At 38.6% G+C, this 22,800-nt stretch overlaps 4 protein-coding genes across 6 annotated transcripts in view; 3 read left to right on the forward strand and 1 right to left on the reverse strand.

The window, feature by feature from the left end:
- Positions 1-884: 884 nt before the first annotated feature.
- msgn1 (mesogenin 1) lies at positions 885-1,603 on the forward strand. Its single transcript, XM_010904632.2, has one exon. The coding sequence runs from the start codon at positions 911-913 to the stop codon at positions 1,388-1,390; it is 480 nt and encodes a 159-aa protein (XP_010902934.1). The 5' UTR covers positions 885-910; the 3' UTR covers positions 1,391-1,603.
- Positions 1,604-2,092: 489 nt separating this feature from the next.
- si:ch211-51e12.7 (uncharacterized protein LOC336335 homolog) lies at positions 2,093-8,420 on the forward strand. 3 transcript variants are annotated; one of them, XM_034287871.1, is made up of 8 exons: positions 2,093-2,307; positions 3,983-4,139; positions 4,506-4,562; positions 5,499-5,587; positions 5,892-6,050; positions 6,236-6,424; positions 6,656-6,778; positions 7,229-8,420. In XM_034287871.1, the coding sequence occupies exons 3-8, from the start codon at positions 4,539-4,541 to the stop codon at positions 7,314-7,316; spliced, it is 672 nt and encodes a 223-aa protein (XP_034143762.1). In that variant the 5' UTR covers positions 2,093-2,307; positions 3,983-4,139; positions 4,506-4,538; the 3' UTR covers positions 7,317-8,420. The 3 variants fall into 3 exon arrangements, with proteins under 3 accessions (XP_034143762.1, XP_034143763.1, XP_010902936.2); XM_034287872.1 differs by lacking the exon at positions 3,983-4,139; XM_010904634.3 differs by lacking the exons at positions 3,983-4,139; positions 4,506-4,562 and having other exon boundaries at positions 2,094-2,307.
- A 3,583-nt stretch (positions 8,421-12,003) lies between these two features.
- mrps10 (mitochondrial ribosomal protein S10) lies at positions 12,004-18,449 on the reverse strand. The gene is given in 7 exon segments (NM_001304230.1): positions 12,004-12,299; positions 12,499-12,588; positions 15,267-15,375; positions 17,426-17,565; positions 17,794-17,863; positions 17,974-18,026; positions 18,370-18,449. Coding segments are annotated over 7 exon segments (627 nt in total). The 5' UTR covers positions 18,442-18,449; the 3' UTR covers positions 12,004-12,206.
- A 1,163-nt stretch (positions 18,450-19,612) lies between these two features.
- The window catches only part of tulp4a (TUB like protein 4a), a 41,266-nt gene continuing 38,078 nt past the window's right edge, over positions 19,613-22,800 (forward strand). Inside the window, exon 1 of the mRNA XM_010904636.3 lies at positions 19,613-19,681. The gene's annotated coding sequence lies outside the window, so the exon portion shown is untranslated. The remainder of the gene's footprint in view (positions 19,682-22,800) is intronic.

Consider the following 22,800-nt stretch of genomic DNA (forward strand, 5'->3'; position numbering starts at 1 on the left):
GATTCGAACAAATGGCTTTCCAAATGGAAGAGACGATTTGGAAGGCAAAACACAAACTTTTATTCTCGTTTGCACAAAAGACGAAGTAACCTAATGGAAGTATCATCGCCTTCCTAATAACCACATAAACTTCCCGACGTGTTGCTTCCTATATAGCAGGGAGTGGAGCGCAAAGATTGTCGCCCGTCAGAGACCCACCAGCTGAAGAACTTTTATGACCGGCCCGTGTTGCTCCCCTTGATCATTAGTGATCCGTTACACACTTATTGAGACATGAAAGAGCTGCCAGGTTTGTGCGTCTCGCATGGCCGGGGTGACAGCTGCGTATTAGTATCCGTCAACAGAGAACCGGTATTTCAACTGGACTGATTTGTCGGAGTTGTTTCCTCACAATACAAACTAAAAATGTCTCTTCAGATTCAGAATCACAGTGCGTAGACATCCTAGGTCACATTATGTCTAACTTAATCAGTATGGTATTTCTAAATCTATTAGCCGACGTTTCCTCTAACGTTGCCATAGAATAGACTTCCACGTAGACAGACACACGCTGACCACACTGGCAAAGATGTGTGAAAAACCCAGGTGTAAGTCTCCTTTCTTTCCTTCATTGGACAGATGACATCAAACTGATAATTGTCGTCTTGCCCATCTAAAGAGCCATTTCCCACAAAAGGGAATGTCATTATTTTTCTTTCTGTTGCACATTATCCTTCAATTTAGCCTTATTGGCACCTCAGTGATAAAGAACTTCGTAAGTCGGGAAGGTTGTGTTTTTAGCACGTAAGTGTTCTTTGAACTTTTGCTTCAGCTGTGAACTCATAAACCGCTGGAGACCTGCGTCCATATAAAACGGTTCCTCAAACCGTTTTACAGAATTTGCTTTTCGTCGAGTTGACCGCATCACAGTATGGAGAACTTATCTGAGGATATTGTCGATCTGGATTGTGAGATAGACATTGTTACCTCAAAAATGCTATCTGAATGGGACTGGAAGACGCAGGAAAGGGCTTTTGGGAACAGCCATGAATCCCTTGAATCCACCTCACCTGAATCATCATTTGATTCGATGTGCTCTTCTCCAGAGATGTCATCAAGTTCAGTTGGACATCAGAGCTTCGGACATTTTTCATATGCCTTACCAGGACACAGCCCGACCCACTGTGCAACGATAAAACAAAATAAACCAAAGATGTCTACCAAGAGACGCATGAAGGCGAGCGAGAGGGAGAAGATGCGGATGAGGAGCCTAGCCGAAGCATTGCACCAGCTCCGCGACTACCTGCCTCCGGATTACAGTAAAAGGGGCCAACCTCTGACCAAAATCCAAACTCTCAAATACACCATTGAGTATATCAATGAACTATCAGACATTCTTAATCAAGCGTGATGATGTGCATAAAAGCTGACCATGTGTGGAATGGTGCGTAACGTGGCCAAACCAATTTCCATTAGATGTAGGCCTAGACTATTGTAAAACTTTTTTTGTTCTGAAAACAGTTTTTGGTTTGTTAATTGATAATTTAATTTTAATATTCTACTTAGATTATTCTGCCCCTTATCTGATGTAAATAACGGTTCTTTGGGCACTTGACTTTGTAATTTTATTGTTTGTAAATAAGCTCATATTGTTTTACCTTATACAATTCACATCATTTTACGTTATTTACAATTAATTAAACTTGATTAACAAAATTTAATTGTGCTGCCAGTTTGATACTCTGTGATAAGCGCACACAAATGTGGAGAGGAGACAAATACCTTAATAGTATCCTCGCATTGCACTGGTTATTACAGGAAAAGCAGGTCTGTATGATAGATACATCACATTTCTATTTATCAGTTTAATCCAATTTGATTATATAGACACATTCTGATATCTAGTAATTTAAGGTCATTAATAAAGGTTCACAACTACATGGAAAACATTTCACCAAACATAAGTTTGATATATTAATGTTTCCTTTAACAATAGGTATTAATTGTAATGGAGGTAACTCGTAACATATAAACAGGTTATCATTTAGACGGATTTAGAAGGGTTTTATCCAATCGGAGAGTGACTCCATTTCACGTGGGCGTGACTCGCACTACAACGATTCTTGACAAAGAAATCCAAGCTTTGAATGTATCTGTTCGACTGAAGCCGCCATTTCAAATCTAGGTCGGCTATTAGAAACAGGGTATATAATATAGATATTTTTTTTAACGTTTTTATTTTGTAGGCATTTTTATTTTATTTAGAGTAAGGACCTCTATTTAGCTTTGGCTTGTTTCTGGACGTCAATAGCCCTCAACACTAGTGAGGTAAGCCATTCCAGCACGTTACAACAGCTTTCTGTCAACCAAACGCCTCTAAAAATAAAGACGTCCGTATTAATCTTATATATTATCCAGAATTGGATAACCACTGACCCTACAGTCATATAGCTGTGATTAAGATAAACGCATCCAATTTATGTTTATGGAGACGAGAAAGGTATTTTTAAGCGTTTTTTCTTAAATGGGAAAGATGTTCCTGTTCATTCCCTTGCTAATATAACAAGCTCATTCATTGATGTGCGCTTCCCACAGAGGATGCTTGATGGTGCTTCAGCTGTTTTTGCGAACCGTTGCATAAAGAACACCGCACCCTTTCTTAACGTAAAATCTATACAAATGTTGGTTGGTTGGAAGTTAGTGTAAAACTTAACCTCCAATATTACAGGCACAGAGTGGATGCTCGTGAGTGTAGTAGTGTATGTACTGGCAAGTGTAATCCGCTCCAGCTATATTTGGTATATTTCCGTGACGTTTATCTGCACATACAGTATCAGTCAAAAGTTTGGACACAGCTGGTCTTTCAAGGCTATTACTTAATTTTTACTATTTTCCATATTGTGGACTAATTGTGAAAACATCAACATTATGAAATAACATACATTGTAATCATGTAGTAACCAAAAAGGTGTTAAACAAATCAAATTACATTTAGATTTTAGATTATTCAAAGTAACCACCCTTTGCCTTGATGACAGCTTCCCACACTCTTGGCATTGTCTTTAAGGTAATTTTAATTTTAGTTAAAAATAAAAAAAAATAGCCTTCAGTGTGTTTGTGTATCCAAACTTTATACTGGTATTGTAGCCTAGAAGGCAACCCAGGCACATCATAGGTGTGCCTGGGTCAGTGGCTTTTAAGACCGCTAGAGCATCCTAGACCACCCTGCCTAAGCTTGTCATCATAATAAGACTATTTATAATGAAGATGTGGGCTTTCAAAATGAGATGCTGAATCATGATAACATCTGTCATTTTGATAGGTGGGTATGTTTTTTTTTGTTTTCAAGGAAGATTAAGGAAGAATTCATGAGACCAGTATATATTTCCTCAGTCAAACAGAAACAACATTTTTGCAGCATTCAATCTCCCACAGTTGCGAAAGTGCATTACAAGACTCCAAGCAGACATGCTGACATTCTTGAATTATCTATGTTTGTCATTAAGCAGACACAGGGTAACTTTCTGGCCAATTTTGAACTTGTCATCTCTGAGATTCAATCAAGCAATGTTGGGTTACTGCTCCGATGCTCTAACTGCTTTCTGCCATCCTTGACAAACTTTCCACAGACATCTTCCTCAAGGTAGATTCTAAAATGTCACCCCACAATATAGTAGTCGCATTTCTCATTGTATATTCAGCCATGCTGTTCTGGCGCTCCAGGCTTGTGGACTGTCCATCTGCTGTGGTGTGAGTGTGTGTGTGTGTGTGTCTCTGTCATTTTCACTACAGCCTACCCCATCCCACACTCCTGCCTTTCCCAATCTACAGCCCTGCAGTGCTGCAGGTGCTACATTTTAGGGAGGAGGCTAAGACCTCAACACCATGGATAATCTCTAGGGACTGCCAGATTTGTCCCAGGCTTCACTTCATTCAGCCACAGTGCCTGACTCATGAAGATCTCATTGGCTTAGGATTCACCCACTCTCTTATCCATGTTCAGTCAGTGCACCAGTCTTCCCAGCCAGCTGACAATCTCTCTACAAAGGTCCAGCTTTTACGCAACTATCGACTGAAAGGGATTCTGACTGGAGGCAGAGGTCTGAAGTTAGGATCTCCCCTGAAGTTCACAAACATCCCACCCAGAACAGAATGTTCCCGTAATGTACCCTAAATGTTCTGCTTTGATTTGAAAATGAACTTTGTCAGCTGAGGCAGGCCTTAGTATGGATAATTAGTAATCAAATAGCCTTCAATAAAAGGCTTGTACTTTTTTTAATTAGTTCACCTTTTCCTTTCTGAAGTTACCCAGAATGCTCTTGTGCTGTAATGTTTTCTGTACCAAATCAGCCAGTAGTCTTTAGGCTAGATCGAAGAGTGAAATATTTGTCAATCTTTTTTGATTACCTTATAGCTGTAGGTATCACTCAATCTTCTCACTTTTCTTGTACATTTTTCATGACAGAAAAATTTAGGTTTGCTCTTTTTTCCTCATTATTTAATTCACAGAAATCTGTTATTTGCAGGGCTCATCCCCAAAAGAAACCTTTGATCTCAGCATGACCCCCTCTGATAAAATAAAGGTTAAATTAATTTTTATTTAACTCAAATATGATTTGCCAGACATAAATGTGTAATTGTGTTTTTACCCTCTGTTTTGTCCTTTTAGGGTTATTTGTCTAATTAAAATGCACATTTAGATAATTTAACAGGATGTTGTTATGGTCTGTATTGTTTCAAATAATTCCAACCCATTCTGCCAAAACTCCTGCAAAACACAATTTAGTGCCATAGAGTAAAATATTACTATTGTAGTTGTTTCTTTGGTGAACGACTAACATGACAATGAGTTTAGGATAATTATTCTTTTGTCATATGTATGATGTACAAGCCGTTATTGTTCTTAATTGTTCTTAATGTTCTTAATTACTGTTTAAAAAAGGTAAATAAAAAAAATTATGTTTATACTTGTACAATAATGTATGCTGCTGCCAAACTATAGAATTCTGTTACTTTTACTTGTTAAACAGCAGTATTAACAGTGTGTTTACCACCAATTCAGTTACAATAGTTTAATTAGGACTCGAGTGTCTGAGACTTTAGGCTCTCCATTCTCTCGATAGAAGCTTGTGTAGCCTATTGATTATTGGCACATGTTTGAAATGTCACCCGGCACAAATGTCAGATTAGATGCCTATTTAGAGATCAATTAGATCAATTCACACACACTATAAAAAAGAACTATATGGTATATGATATATTTTAGTGAGCATATTCCAGTGTGAGGAGGATGCATTTAGTAAAATTGTTAAACTTTACACAAACCTAGACATGCTTTTAGCCATGTCCTGACTATTCTGGTTAACACCAGCTCATATAACTGTTGTGACATCCATCATGTCAATGTTATGAGTCTTTGAAGCCCCGTGATGCACAGTTTAGAACATTGTAACTACTATTCCTTCAATGATATGTGGTAATTGTTGCTTTTTAATCCACCTCATCTTTTTTTGGGTTAGGCAATGGACGCAGATACAGAGCAGGTAACGGTCAACACGGAAACATCCCAAAATGTGTCTGAGGCGCCTATGTCAGAAAACAAATCCAGGTCAGTCATGTGACAAACTGTTCTCAGGCAGTGATTGGTCACCCCTCTGAGCCTGGGTCCTCTCTAGGTTTCTTCCTAAAATTCGACCTTCTTAGGGAGTTTTTCCTAGCCACTGAAATTCAACACTACTGTTGTTTGCTCCTTGGGGTTTAAGGCCGGGTGTCTCTGTAAAGCACTTTGTGACAACTGCTGTTGTAAAAAGCGCTTTATAAATAAATTTTGATTGATTGATTGATTGATTACCCTATGGAATGGCTTACTGTAGAATGCTACACTACATTGTGTTCTATTTTCCTAACTACAGGGGTCGTGGTGCTTTCAAAGGGCGAGGCCGGGGTTTCCGAAACGGTCGAGGAGGCATGCGTGGAGGGCGGGGCATGATGATGAAAGGATTTGGCCCCACCGGACGGGGCAGGGGGCCGAGAGGAAGGTGTGGAGAAACGAATGGGTTTGGACCCATGAGGTAAAGAATACATGCTCCTGTTTGCATGGGATGGTAGCAGTGTTGCACTAAAACCAGGGAGCTGAATATCTGCCAGGTATTCATATGATTTACTGGAATTCATTTGTACAATTCTCTTGTTTTTCCCCCAATGAACTGACTCACCGAATGACTCATTCCCTCACAATGCAACTATACGCCTGCAGGAGAGGGATGGGGAGGATGCGTCCTTACCCAGACATGAGGGGCAGGCGAGGAGGAAGGGGCAGTCCAATGGGTAGGGGTGGGCCTATGGACAGGGGTGGTCCTATGGGAAGGGGCGGACCTATGGGCATGGGCCCTCCTCCTCCACCCCTACCCATGCACTTGAGAGGCCACTACCCACCAATGCATAGGTAAAGCTTGCCAGGACAGCCACATACAAGTGACTCAGTAAACAACCCTAACATCCACAATATAAAATAACCCTAACATCCACAATATAGATTTTCACACAAGATTTTGGTTTCACCAGTTCCATCACTGTTAAACCATCGTAAAACCAATCATATAATGTATGAAAATGTATTATGCAGTTACTTTTTATTCACTCTTGAAAACCCTGTTCCTTGTACCTCTCCCCATAGACATGGCCTCCCTCCGCCTCCCCCCCTTGGACACCCAGGGTTCAGAGGGCGGCCCCCGCACCCCAGAGTGAGAGGCTTGCCCCCTGGACCTCCACGACATTTCCATCCCAGGGGCCCCAGAGGGTAAGCTGGTTAACATGTACATTGATCACTCCCTCCCTACCTTCCAGTCTGTTATAACACAAACAGCTTGACACCTCGCTCTTTTCCCAAAGCTCTCTGATTTCTCAAACCTCTTTTTCTCAGTTGATGATAATCACTTAAAATGCCTCTTCTTCGCGCTTACCAGTGGTAAGGTTAATCAAACAGCATCATATGATGAATGACTATTAAAAGGTTTAAAAAATAATAATAATTTAAAAAAAGAAAAACCCCAATACATTTCAAACCAATCTCAAAGTTTTGCACCCAAGTTTTAAATAGTGCATGAAACTGATTTTATTTTAATCGGCTGAAGGGGATAGACCCCCCAGTGCAGTGGAAGAGACGAGAGGGGATGTGCACTGCTATCAGAGCGCCCCCCCTAGTGGCAGATCAAGAAAATCCAATATGTGATTTTATCCTTTTACACAGCTACCACAATGGACCAGCTTCTCCTCATCACCCCCCACCTAGCAGAGGCCAGAGGTGGTCAGGGCCCTCTGGTGGCCGACGGTTTTAATGCAGACTGCCCTAAAATTATACATTGACAGAGTCTGTAGCTGGGGGCCTACTGGGCTGGGGTGGGGGGGCTAAACTGAGCCCCTTAATATGTGTCAGATATAGAAGCCGCCCTTTAAACATCCTTATGGAGCAACCTGTAGCCATAGTTCTGGATATTGAAATTGTATGCTAGAGGAAGTTGTGAATCAACAAATGGACTCTAAAATGCCTCAGACTTTTCAGTTTCCAAAGGCATACTCACTTTCACTGTAACACTTGTTATTAGAAAAATAAATGTGCTCTTAGTGTTATGACAAAGTTGTACAGTATTGAGAGAAGAAAAAAAGTATTATTTAAAAAAGTAATACTTTTCCTAAAGGGATGATAAGTGTTGATATTATAATCCCTGAGATGTATTGTGGTCTTGTGATGATCATCCTGTGAGCATTCAGAAATATCTTACCCTAATAAAGTAAGAAATTACATAGTGTGTGGGAGAGAAAGAAAGATAGAAGGAAAGCAATGTGCAACAGCCCTCAAGCACCAGTGTTAACTGTCTATTCATACACCTTGGACCTCCCTAACTTTTCCTGTTACATGGACATACTATTGTATTGATTGTAGGCGACACGACTACAGCACAAGCTGTTTGGACTCACAGACATAGTCATAAGTAAAAAGACTTTAAATGTCAAGTATTCATGATTCTTTTACGTAACATTTTTATATTATTGTGCAGCTATTTTAAGTTAATGAATATTGCTGTTTGGGACAGTTCATGTTTGTGTTCAGTAATCTATATTGTGGAATGACTAAAAAGCTTAAATGGATATTATTTTGAAAATATAGATTTACAGTATAGATACAGTATATACTAGTAGCCGGATTTATATTTGAAAGCAAATTACTAAAGTAGTAATTGCTTCAGTTTAGTCAAGATACTACTATTGTAGGTACCAATAATTGAAATATTGTAGTATATTAAGCATTGAAATGTTATTATACCTTATTTTTACTGTAACTGACGTAACTTTGTGGATTTCTGGATGTACTTTTAGACAACATTTAACAACTATGACGCAGTCATGAAGGAAAAAAATAAATGTAAAACGTAAAAACTGAACTGCTCTTTTTATTGTTTGTTAAAGTCCAAGTCTGAGAGTACTTTTAGCGTCAACATGACGCAAAATGTAATTTAATAAAGACAATTGACGACAATGTCATTGTTTGATACAATTACACAACGGCTACATTGCTGTTGTTATGGTAATGGTACCTCTTGCTGAGTATTCACTGAAACACAAACAGAACATTTATGAATGAGTTTTAATGTCATTCATAGTTTTAGCTGCACGTACACACATTTCCGCAACACTGATTCACAACTTGACATCAAATTTAGGTCACATTGTCATATTTGCTATGATAAAGTTGGAGGACCAAGAACCCTTATGGGAAATAAAATCTTAACTGGGAAAGAGAAATGGGTCAGGAGTTTTTTTTTTGTCACAAAGAAATAAGTATTTCATAGTCATGCTGAGGGCTGAAAGCTAATGTAATGCACATCAGAACTAATTTGAGAAAGTGTGTATATACAGTAATGTTATTTTTGAAGAGCACTATGAAGAATACAGTATATAAGTGAACATTTCTGAATGAGCTAACAAACCACTTTTTTTACACAATAAAATGTTTCCTGCTTCTGAATCAAATCTGAACATCTGAACGGTAGCCTGTTTAAAAGGAGAATACATTATCACCTGTAGGAGTTCTGCCAAATTCACACTAGAGAACCTACTCAGGATCATAGATCCAAGGGAGGACAAGGGATTGAATGAAACAGGCACATCCCACTGCTTGCTATCTTCGATGAACAGCATAAGTATATCTTTGATAAACAACATATGAATATCTTTGATAAAATACAGATGTATATCTTTGATAGACGACATGTTTGCAAAACCGTTATCTCTCTTGACTATCATTACTTAAATTCTCTCCTAGTCTGTAGCAATGCATGTAGTTGCATATAAAGTTGCAATACCTCACACACACACACACACTACTCTTTATTTAATTTCAGCAATTTTCCATTAACTCTCAGTTTGCTGGCACCCTTCAAGTTGTGGTCACATGAAATTCAGTGAAAAGAGGTATAGCATCTACAAAGTGCATAATCCAGCTTCATTTAGACTGGCTAAGTACTTTTTACATGGTTTGTAAAAGAAAAAGACACTACACAAAGAAAAAGACACTAGACGGGTGTTGCACCTCTCCCTCTTCCTGTCTGTCCATCTCTGTCCTTTTGCTATGAACCAGTGCTTCTCTGCCACCTTTCTCCCAGTCTTCCTGTGCGGTCACATCTGCTGCTTATAACAGTCATGATGACAAACTGCCTGTTGTCTCCAGAAAGGGGGGTGTAGTCCTTCCAAGGCAGCTGACGCCAAGGCTCAAGACCCCCCCCCCCCCTTCCTCCTCCCCCATGGGTCCTCCTCCACCCGAACCCTCCATATCCAAGGTGAGACTCCTCTTGTGTCCAAATCCCTCCCCTGCTTCCTCCCTGAGCCCTAGAGATTCTCCTTTACAGGCCGGGGTGATGAGGAAGCCCGGAGAGCGTGGACAGTCTACTTTCGGTCGAAGCAGGTGAGGCCATGAGGTTGGAACAAGAAAAACAATGCCCATTGGCTGTGTTGTGTTAAGATACAGTACCTTTCATAAATGAATACAGACATTGTTGAGGTAAACAGCTATGGTAAATCCACACCAAGACTGCATTGAAATGTGCAATATAGATGTCTGACACACATGGGTAGCCGAAATGACATTTCACATTGAATAGAGTGCAGCAATTATATTAACTACGCTTCAACTTACACCCCGAATTGTAAGTTGGCTCAGTCAGAGGCTCAATGTGTTTAATACCTGAGCCTCATCGTCATACATGACACATCTAGATCCAGGGGGAGGGGCAAGACTGGACTGGGCAGCGTCCGATGACTAGAGCAGTGAAAGGACCATGTAGATGTAGGGAAGGGAATTTGACCAGTGTATGATGGTACACTGGCCTTTTATTTGGGCAGAAAAAAAGAAGTGCTGTCAATAGCCAGAATGCATTGTGATGAGCATACTGTGCATTCACAATGGTTTCTATCTGGACGGTAAAAATGACATTTAATTTAGCCATATCCAGCACTTTGGATTTGAAATCAAACATTTAATCTCAGGTGACAGTATAATTTTACATTTTGACTTGAATGTGAGTGAACTGTGAATGCAACATATCTAGTAATTCCTTCCATTTAAAGTATTCATACAAATGTACTCAAACTTGTCAAATTTGTATGTTTTTCTCAATTCCTTTGCATTCACTGACTTCAAGCATGAGCCATAAAACACAATTGAATGTATTGGCATTTTTTTAGTTTTTCTTCCAGTAACTAAATTTCTACATGTTGAGTGATTTTCTTTTAAAAATACTAAGTGTATTTCTTAGCACTTGTAAATCAATCCCAAATATGAATCATGACTAATACTGATGAGATGCCATTCAGTGTTAAAAAAATACGCTAACCTCTCACTATTACCGCTATTTACAATAACGGGAGAATAATATATTTGTCTTTGAAGGGTTATATTGCCTCTATAAATTTCTCACTCAAGACTATTCACCATTAAATCACAAGTATACATAATCTTGGTACCATCCACATGAATGTAGACGTGTTCGGAAACATCGATTCTAACTCAGAAGATAGTTGCACTAAACAAAACTACAAATGCACGTTTTCTATGTCACAGCCTCTGTAGATCTCGTCTCTGTAGATGTCCTGTGTAGCTTATTTGTTAAGAGCTTGGCACATGAGACAGCTGTGTCCCAGTAAGAAATTGTATGCACTCATCATAAGTAGTTGGATACAAGTGTCTGCTAAATTACATGTGTGCAAGGAATATGTGACTTTTGTACATGGGTACTAAATACCAAATTATATATCAAAAATGTTTATCCATCATAATTGTAAAACCAAATAAAGAAGTTACTTTACCATCTAAATACATATGGATGAGAGTGTACTGTATATAAACATTTACCAAAGTCAATTTCCTATTCTCCAATAAACATATAAATTAAATACCATTGTGTTTGTCATCTATACTGATCACATATCCACACAATTCTAACCAATCAACAACTATAAAGAAAGCAAGTTTGAGGTGCATATTTTACATCTAACCCAATCCCTCTAGTCTTGAATTACATCTATAGGAACTTCTATAAACATGGTTACAACAGTAATATTATAGTGTTTTAACAAGTTGAAATGTGACAAATGCATTTCTTGATGAATGTATTTTATAGATAATTTTATGTTGTGAAAACAATTGTTATAACTGAGTCATTCAGCGATTGCCTATCTTTGCCCACATTACAACATTTCTGAACAAAACATTTCATACAACAATAAACCTTTAAAGAACATTAAACAATTGTCATGATACTCATTTTATTCACAAAAATACATAAACATCCCATAGTCTCAGAAAAGAAATCTGGACATTACACAAAAGAGGAAGCCATCTAATAATTCAGAAAGCAATTCTACTCCTCAACTGTAATAATCTGTTTAACTTCATGCTTTTGTGAAGGAAGCCTTCAGATACAGAGTTGGTACTTGTTTTGGAGAACAGGCCTGAACGTGGGTCCACTCAATTTGTGGATGTTTCAGAGATGAGGATTTGTTAAATAAACTTATTAGTTCAAAAGTTGATCTGATCATCCATTCGATACTTTCCTCAGACTGGCCAATGTCAACAAGCACATTGTCTGGATCATCTCTTTGTTACGGAGTTTCCATCATCTTGATTGGCAGTTGGGACCAGCTACCAGAAGAGCAGCTTATTTATATGACTCTTACTGGTTAGGCTTTTCTTCAGTAGGTGGGTCAGTAGGCAGGTCCTTCCACATGGGTTTTAGGATATGCTCTGGAATCCTCTCCATAGCAGTCTAAAAGGGACATCAATTTGAAATATGGAGGTAAGTTCTGTGTACTTTCAAATTTGAGTATGTGTGCGCATGTGTGTATATAAGAATGCTAAATGGGGTCAGGCAGGTGACTGATCTTGTTCATGTTGATATTAGAACAAAGATTTTGGTTGACATCATAATTGTCTTGGTTGTACAACAAAACCTAACCCAATCTTACCTTGGTCACCTCCATAGCCACACCCTCAGGGAGATTCCTCTGTATGTATTCCAGGTACACCTGTGCAGTGGATCCAGTCACATGACAAAGCTGGGTAAAGAAAAAAGAAGGGGGATGTTAACGCATGCCATTGAGTCCTTGTAGCAGTCCATTGATCCTAGTCTACATCATGTGTATGTGCCAAGGGCTCCCTTGTAGGTTGATGGTTAAACAGGCACAGCGTTCGCTCATGGTGAGGGGACTTCCAACACTGTATTAATGCGTGATGAGATATTAGGGCCAGAAGATGCAGAACCAGAGGGTTCTACACAACGGTGGTGGAGGGGTGGTCCAGCAGAGAGAGGAGGCAGCAACATCCAGATGGTTGTTCCCTGGTATCACCCACCTTGGCAAATATAAGCCTTCAGCACCCTCCCAAAGCCATCAAGACTAGAGCCTTTGCTGTCCAAACTTCTGTTATCTTTGACCTTGTTTTATACACTTCTTGGCTGTAAACCTCCATTCAGCTTTTAACAGCAAATATATACAGTTGTGCTCATAAGTTTGTATACCTTGGCAGAAATTGTGAAATATTGGCATTGATTTTGAAAATATGACTGATCATGCAAAAAAATATATATATATATTTAAGGATAGTGATCATATAAAGCCATTTATTATCACAGTTGTTTGGCTCCTTTTAAAATCATAATAACAGAAATCACCCAAATGACCATGATCTAAAGTTTACATACTAGGGCTGCAACAGTACACGTATTCATAACAGTACACGTATTCATAACCGTACACGTATTCATAACCGTACTGTACAGGGTGCTATTCACGGTTCGCACAAGAACCCGAATACATGAAAAATGTAATACAAAATAAAGTTACCGTATGTTGAATGATTTCAATAAATCAGATTGATATGAATATATAATGTATACAGTTATTCTGATTAAATAAGTCATTGCGCATGTTGTATTTAATGTAGGCATTTGTTGTAACTTTTCCAACTTAGTGAGTCTAACGTAGAACACAGCTAGATCGCAACAGCGAGTGGTGGTGATCAATATTGGAAAGGACCCGTGAATCGTTTTGGCTTTTTAGATTTTTAATCATTGAGCAATTATTTTATTAATTATTTTCATTCAAGGAAAATCTTTTGGTATTCTTATTTGTGCTCCCATCAGGCATTATATGTTTCATATTATTACAGTTCCTTGTTCGTGTTGCATCTTTTGCCAATTAAACTAAGAACTGATCTTTAATAACAGTTTGAATTTGTTTTCCTCTGTAACGAAAACGTACCGTACCGTGGGTTAGGCATACCGTCACACCCCTATTACATACCCTTGAATGTTTGGCCTTGTTACAAAAACACAAGGTGACACACACAGGTGAAAATGACAATTACAAATGAATTTCCCACACCTGTGGCTTTTAAAATTATAAATAGTCAATGTGTCTGTTAGCTCTCATGTGGATGCACTGAGCAGACTAGATACTGAGCCATGCGGAGCAGAAAAGAACTGTCAAAAGACCTGTGTAACAAGGTAATAGAACTATATAAAGATGGAAAAGGATATAAAACGATAAGCCTTGCAAATGCCAGTCAGTAATGTTCAATTACTTAAGAAGTTGTAAATTCATTGATCTCCTAATACCAAGCCAAGGTCAGGTAGACCAAGAAAAACCCACAGGTAACCTCAGGAGAAATACAGGCTGCTCTAGAAAAAGACGGTGTGGTTGTTTCAAGGAACACAATACTTGAACAAAAATGAGCTACATGGTCCAGTTGCCAGAAAGAAGCCTTTACTGCGCCAACGCCGCAAAAGCCCTGTTACAATATGCCCGAGAACACCTTGACGCGCCACACAGCCTCCGGCACACTGTAATTTGGAGTGACGAGACCAAAATAAAGCTTTATGTTCACAACCATAAGCGATATGTTTGGAGAAGGGTCAACAAGACCTATAGTGAACTGAACACCATCCCCACTGTGAAGCATGGTGGTGGCTCATTGATGTTTTGGGGGTGTGTGAGCTTAAAGGCACGGGAATCTTGTGAAAATTGATGGCAAGATGAATGCAAGCATGTTATCAGAAAATACTGGCAGACAATTTGCATTCTTCTGCATGAATGCTGGGCATGGGACGCTCTTGGACTTTCCAGCATGACAATGACCCTAATCACAGGGCCAAGTTGACCCTCCAGTAGTTACAGCAGAAAAAGATGAAGGTTCTGGAATGACCATCACAGTCTCCTGACCTTAATATCATCGAGCCACTCTGGGGAGATCTCAAACGTGCGGTTCATGCAAGATGACCAAAAACTTTGCATGACCTGGTGGCATTTTGCCAAGACGAATGGGCAGCTATACCACCAGCAAGAATTTAGGGCCTCATAGACAACTATTACAAAAGACTGCACGCTATCATTGATGCTAAAGGGGGCAATATACAAATACAAGTATTAAGAACTAAGGGTATGCAGACTTTTGAAAAGGGGTCAGTTCATTTTTTTCTTTGTTGCAATGTTTGTTTTATGATTGTGCCATTCTGTTATGACCTACAGTTGAATGTAAATCCCCTAAGAAAAAAAAGACATGTGTTTTGCCTGCTAACTCATGTTTTCTTTACAAATGATACATATATTAACAATTCTACAAGGGTAAGCAAACTTTTGTACACAAATGCATGTCAGCTAAAAGCTTTAACACAAAAAACATTAATGTCCTAAGTTTGAAATTAACCATGACCCTGAAAAGGGTCTGTTGGCCTCACCTCAATGCAGCGATAGTGCGTCCTCATCTCATATTGTACCCGGTGTTTGTTGAAGATGTGGACGGATTTCAGAAGGGTTAGCCGCTCAATGTTTTTTGGAGGCTCAAATCTAGTGCAGAAATGTAATAAACAGACATTTGAACTTCCTGTTCACCCAGTGAGAAAACAATGCCATTTAGCATTATCATCAAGGAAGAATGCTGCCCCAAGTAAAATGGGTGAAAACACTATGTTCTGGGTTGAAGGGAACAACAGTCACATAACCAGGCATTTAAAATATTAAATCATAAAAATCCCACCTGGCAAACAAATCAATGGTCTAGAAGAAAAAAATAAGAATGAAGAGTGATAATTCTAGCCCATCAAAACAGCCAGAGCAGGTCAGTGCAATCCCCTCATAACAGCCTGCTGTGCACCGGAGTCTCATTCTGACTGGGATCTTTGCTGATATGACTGAGACAGGATGAGGTAACTTTAAAAAGATGAGCTTAGCATTTAAGTCAGAATCTTTATTGACACCTTAGACTCAATATTTGGTAACATTGGCCAAAACAACTGCAATTAAGCACTTCCTATAGCCATGGATGAACATCCTGCAACTATGTTTTGAAAGTTTGGCCCCATCTTCTAGCGCAAACCTTCTCCCAACTGCTGTTTTCAGATCTCTCCACAGGTTATCAATGGGATTTCAATTTCAATCATTGCTGGCACTTCAGAATAGTATAGCATTTTGTCTTGAACCATTCCTGGGTGCTTTTTTAAGTATGTTTGGGGTCGTTGTCCTGCTGGAAGACTCAAGACCTTCCATGAAGACCCAGCTTTCTGACACCCAAAAATGTGCTCTCCAAAACGCCTTTTTTTTTTTAATGAAAGTGCTCTTCAAAATACCTTGGAATTTTCCTGAATTCATAATGCCATGCACATGTACAAGGCAACCAGAGGCAGCAACGCTACCTCAGAACATCACTGAACCTCCCCCATGTTTGACTTTTCTTGGAAGGCTTTGTTTTCTTTTCTGTAAACATAGACATGGTGTGCTTCACCAAACCGATCTAATTTGGCCTCATCTGTCCACAGGAGACGGTGGCATGTTGAAGTGTTTCTGTGCAAATTGAAAGACAACTTTCATTGAGATTGTAACAGATGGTGCATGTTGAAACTGCTGACCTTTTGTCTGAACGTCAGCTCGAATCTGCGGCAGGTGATCTAAATACTTTCTTCACTATTTGAAAAATCCTTTGATGCTATCTTCCATCAAGTACTCTTGTGGCCACATCCAGGTTAGTTGGCTCCAGTGGCATGGGCCTTAATCAGCATGATAAAATTATGTACTATGGAATGAGGAACATCAAAGTCTCTGGAGATCGAGTTGTAGCCTTGAGATTGTCCATGCTTGCCTCCAAACTTGTGTCTCACCTCTTCAGATCATTATTTGTATTTCTTTCTTTTCTCCATGTTCAGTGTGGTACACACAGTGACAATGAACAGGAGAATGAGTCTTACCAGCTGCTGAAGTCAACATTATAGGATTTGAAGAATAATAGAGAAGGTTAAAAATATGTTTTTCATTAGTTAACCTATAGGGGTGTTAGTTAAATATGTAATAAAGTTGTCAAAGTCACACAGTTTTGGCCCCATATTCCTTGCATATGATTAGTATATTTTTTTACATATAATTCAGCAAAGAGAATTAGTCTTTTTCTCTTTTCAAACTGGATGGATTACTGATTTTCATATTGCAGGCACTTGCACCTCACCAATCAAATTTAAAGTAAAAGAAAATCACTTGAAATCGACTTATTTCTAATTAATTTTATAAGGTGCCAATAATATTTTCCATTTTAGGATTTATTTGTGGGATAAAGATTTAGTAAAGTGAGATTTTTGGTTTGTTAAACTGCAAACCAAAGAAATACTGTACATATGTGAATACCAAAGGACGTTTATATTTTAACACTTTTCTGGACGAAATGTGCATTTTAAAAATAAAACAAAGGTCCCAATATTTTTGGACATAACTGAAAATGGGGGTTAGGGTTATATGAATGTTCCCCTTTAATTTGTTGTAAAATCATTCAGTTAGTTTACAGAGGGTAATGAAAAGAGATTGGAACATTTAATCACTGTGACAGCATATAAACCTCTATTGGTCAACTCACACTTTGCCCAGTGTCACTCCTAGCTCTTTGGCAGTAAGGGTGGCAAAGAATTCATAGCTGTCCAGGACTGCCTTGTCATGACCCTTGACCAGCACAGACACCTTCTGGTAGAGCGTGTCTGGCTCCTCTGTGACAGTCACCTGGATGGGAAGGAGAAAAGTGTAATTTAGGAGATAAAGTTAAAGTTATGTGGACTGGGGGTTAAAGGAGTAAGACTCTCAATCAGCAGTTTGCTGTCCTTCTCCCTGGCAAGACGTGACTTGACAAAGAAGCTGAGTGATGCTGTCAGATCAGCATGAAGGCTTTTGACATACTGATGGAAGAGGGGAGGGATTCTCTAAAAGAAAAATTGAAAAGATAGGACTCACAGTACTAGACGGTTGAGAAGAAACAACAGTTCCAGTGTGGAGGCAAGCTGATAAAGTCAACCTGAAAGGGCTTTAAAAAAAGAATGTAGAAGATTAAAAAAGTGTTTTCATTAGTTAACTATAGGAGTGACAAATAGTTAAGTCTGATTTTAACAAATATTACAGCTAGCTAGCACATACCGCAATGTTGTATATATCCCACGATTCCTGCAAGTGTTCAATCCAATAGATCCCTGGGGAAAAAGGTCAAATTGGTAAAAATGTCATCTAAAGTCAGTAAATTATACAGTACTGTAAACCAGAAAAAAAACATGACTTAATTCACAAAACATTTTCTAATGAAGCAGCAACGACATTTAAAAGACAACATCTAAACTGTACTGTAGCAAGGACTGGTAATTTTTAGCTTAAAAACGATAGGAAAACAGCAACAGTACCACTAGGTTAGCAAATAAGAAGCATACATAATTTGTCGGAGAAACGTATTAGTTTCTTAGGAAATTTAATTAATTAAAATAATCACAATATAACGGACGTAAATACTGTATTTTGTGTCACGTATCGTAAATATTATACCGATTGTGAGGCACCCAAGACTATTCTTGCAAACGAGTGAATATTCCGACCAAGTATCATGGGGACCGCCATGTTGCATCGAGAGATGGGGTGGAGCAGGTTTCTTCCTCAATGATAGACTGAACTTGCCAGCAGTGAAAGACTGCCACCGTTGGTACAGGAAGAGAATTTCAGAAGAACTTTGGAAAAGTGAAATTTACGTACAGTGGCCATTGTCTTCCAGTTCCTACATTGGCTATTTTAAAAGGGAAATGGTATTACAGTACAAAATGTTCCAAACATAATCATAATTTTTTTACGGTCTGACAATAAAATATATATTTGTATATTATATTTCTCAATTTAGACATTTCGATCATAATATTATAATCATATTGGTGTCCAATAATGTGCACAGTGGTTTTAATATACATAAAAAAAATACAGCGGTCCGATAAAGTGACTATCACGTGATACAATACAGAGCATAGGTCCACAGAATCTCTGTACTGTCAGTCAGTGCCAGTAAATATATAAGAATCCTGCCACAAAAGCCGTGAGCCACAATAGTGGATTCTGTTAGTGTCGCATACAAAATAAAGTCCGTTGTTATAGCATTAAATTGCATTTACAAACTAATTTACACTGAGTACTGAGCATACAGTCCAAAATATATGTCCATCACTCATATGGGCAAAATCCATATTTCCAAAATCCACAAATACTTATAAAAACAGCTAGCACGCTAATATTTCTTCAAACTCTTTACAGTTGTATATTGTGAGTGTCACTAAACTGATACGCTATAGTGTCATGAAGCTAAAATCGTTAGAGTAAGCTGTACGGTCTAATATGTATGTCTAATACACATAATGGGCCACATCATTATTATGGCTAGCTATTTAAAGACCTATAAAAAGAGTCAGTATGCTAAAATGTGCGTAAACCCATTTAGTTTTATTATTTGAGTGTAGTGTAAATTAGTAGGCTCATTCCCACTCTCCTTACAAAATAATATGGAGAAAAATATTTATTATATATTGTTATTTTTTTCTATTATTTTACTTGAATTGAAGGTTCGATTTTTGTAAATATTTTAAATGAAAGACCAAGAGGATAAACAGCAAGGAGATTCTTTTTCACATCCCGTTTTCCTAATATTTACCAAGGGTGACAACATAAGTGGAGGGCACTAGTCGATGGTATCAATTACCATTATTTTAAATTTAGGGACTTATATTTTGAAAGCGAAACAAGAAGAGGCTAGGAATACACACTATTGTGGCTAGCTTTTTAGACGTCGGGCCAGCAACAAGAGAAAGACGAGAGGGAGGTAAAGTAAACCAGTTAATCATTGTACATCAATTGAGATTTTTTCGCTGAAGTGGAAGTTAGGTCTCATATGACGTTGAAATATTGACAACGATTTATACTCTTTCACTGTTATTGTATTTAGTCACAAATAAGAGTATTTCGAAAACAAAACGACTAATAGGCAGCTAACTACTAGCTAGCCATCTCTGGCCACTACTACACTAGCTGCAGTAGTATAGCGACTAGCTAGTAAAGTTAGCACTCGATAGTCAGGTTCCCGTTAGCCAGCCAGCTAGCTAGTTATGCTATTTATTAAATGCCCAGATGAAAGAGGGATATTGGCTACTGGTATTTTTGTCAGTGGTTTAGTAGGTAATTAATAATTAAGTTAGCCCCTGTAGTGAATAGGCTGCTAAATTGCTACCAAGCTAGCTACCTACCGGGCAATAATGAATTCTGCAGCAGAATGGAAGGGTGTACATGTATTTTGGTCACTGTTATTTAGCCCGTTACTCTAGCTAACGGCAACTCGGCACTGACTGGGCTCTGCAGCCCAAATAGGAATTGTTGGACTGTTTACTAAAAGACCGAAGTATTAAATTATTGCTAGTAATTAAAATATCCCGGCCGTATATGCTGGTTCACCAACTTCATTATGGAAGCTGACATTAAACGCAGTAGATAGCACTGGTTAAAATCAGACTATGTTATTATATTGAAACACTGACGATATAGTATTTGTAACGTTTAACCGAACGGGATGGACAACAATAGGTTTGCCAAACAACGGAACCGTCCTCTGGCACTGCCTTTTTGCTCAAATAATTTGACTCAGACATCACTGCCTAAGACTGTTTACCTAGGTTTATTGTTTTGTTGTCCATTCTTTTGCGTTGCGGTCTTTGTGGCCATTCGCCCACGCACACTGTTTCGTCTCTTTCTGTCATTAACACACGCGATTTTAGGCTGGTCTTTACATTTTTATTTCTGCGGGCGAAATAATTATAGGAATGGTAATCTCAGCGATTCTGGTCAAGATCACGAAACAGAATTTCTTTTGGTGAAATTTTTTTGTTGTATTTTTGTCATACATTTTGCGATGTACTCACAGTGCTGTATTCATATTTGATCTGGTCCACGGCTGCTTGTCTTCTAAAAACATTTAACATTATTAACAGTAGTCAGTATCTTCCACAATATTTCAAGTTAGACTAGGTGAATAGGAAAATGTTGTCACTTCTGTTGGCGCAGTGCTCAGGCATCCAATAACCCCAAAATTAGACATTTTCATTAATACATTTATAGAATTGATCATATTGGCTGCCAACAGCATTGTTAATCTGTAGGGAATTGTTGTGAGATGGGCATTGTTTGCATTGCCAAGCAGTGCCTTTAAAAAAATATTCAATAAAATGCTGGGGCTCCAGCAGAGTTATAGCATGTATAGCAGCTAGTCTATTTAGATTTAAAAAAATGTGGAATATGAAAATGAAATATCCAGGTCAGTAGGCCTAGCATTCTCCTGCGTTTTTTCTACTAACACAGAATTAATTAGTCTTTAGACAGGTGTCTTGGGCATCATTTTGTTTTTACACATCTGCAATGAAAAATATCTCACAATTGATAAAACATGAACATTTTATTGCCAATGCCATTGGAGTGTCAGATTGAGGCGCCATCTGCAGCACATATTAAAATTGGAACTAGCCAAATTTTTTGAAAACACGCCCAGATGACATGAAAACTGTGAAATGTAGGGACTCGTTGTACAAGTACAATGCATCGATAAGAAAATTGTTGGCCTTTACTGATAGCTGAAATTCATATAACAGAATAATAACAGTAAGATGCATGCCTTGACAAATAATTAATTATTAAAAAAAATTACTAGAGCATATTAGACACCTATTCAGACAAAAGCAAATTTGGTTTTAATTGGCCAAATTTAAAGCGATCATTATTGCAGTATTGCTTGAAATCGACCGATATTGTTGCTTCCCTATTACAAATGTGGTGAAAATGTTTTTATATCAGTTTGAAGCTGGTTTAGTTTACACTGATTTTAGTTTACACTGACATTATACAGATGACATTATATTGACGGAACTAGTGAACGTTTTGGGTATTTTTAGTATCAAAAAAATACCAACGTTTCAGTATACCGTGTGTGTGTGTGTATACACTCACCAAAAGGATTATTAGGAACACCATACTAATACTGTGTTTGACCCCCTTTCGCCTTCAGAACTGCCTTAATTCTACGTGGCATTGATTCAACAAGTTGCTGAAAGCATTCTTTAGAAATGTTGGCCCATATTGATAGGATAGCATCTTGCAGTTGATGGAGATTTGTGTGATGCACATCCAGGGCACGAAGCTCCCGTTCCACCACATCCCAAAGATGCTCTATTGGGTTGAGATCTGGTGACTGTGGGGGCCATTTCAGTACAGTGAACACATTGTCATGTTCAAGAAACCAATTTGAAATGATTCGAGCTTTGTAACATGGTGCATTATCCTGCTGGGAGTAGCCATCAGAGGATGGGTACATGGTGGTCATAAAGGGATGGACATGGTCAGAAACAATGCTCAGGTAGGCCGTGGCATTTAAAGGATGCCCAATTGGCTCTAATGGGCCTAAAGTGTGCCAAGAAAACATCCCCCACACCATTACACCACCACCACCAGCCTGCACAGTGGTAACAAGGTAATAACGAGTGGTTATTTGAGTCAAAGTTGCTCTTCTATCAGCTTGAATCAGTCGGCCCATTCTCCTCTGACCTCTAGCATCAACAAGGCATTTTTGCCCACAGGACACAATGCATTTTCGCCCACATTCTGGATGTTTTTCCCTTTTCACACCATTCTTTGTAAACCTTAGAAATGGTTGTGCGTGGAAATCCCAGTAACTGAGCAGATTGTGAAATACTCAGACCGGCCCGTCTGGCACCAACAACCAAGCCACGCTCAAAATTGCTTAAATCACCTTTCTTTCCCATTCTGACATTCAGTTTGGAGTTCAGGAGATTGTCTTGACCAGGACCACACCCCTAAATGCATTGAAGCAACTGCCATGTGATTGGTTGATTAGATAATTGCATTAATGAGAAATTGAACAGGTGTTCCTAATAATCCTTT

The sequence above is a fragment of the Esox lucius genome, chromosome 18 (genome assembly GCF_011004845.1).
Source record: "Esox lucius isolate fEsoLuc1 chromosome 18, fEsoLuc1.pri, whole genome shotgun sequence".
Lineage (NCBI taxonomy): Eukaryota > Metazoa > Chordata > Actinopteri > Esociformes > Esocidae > Esox > Esox lucius.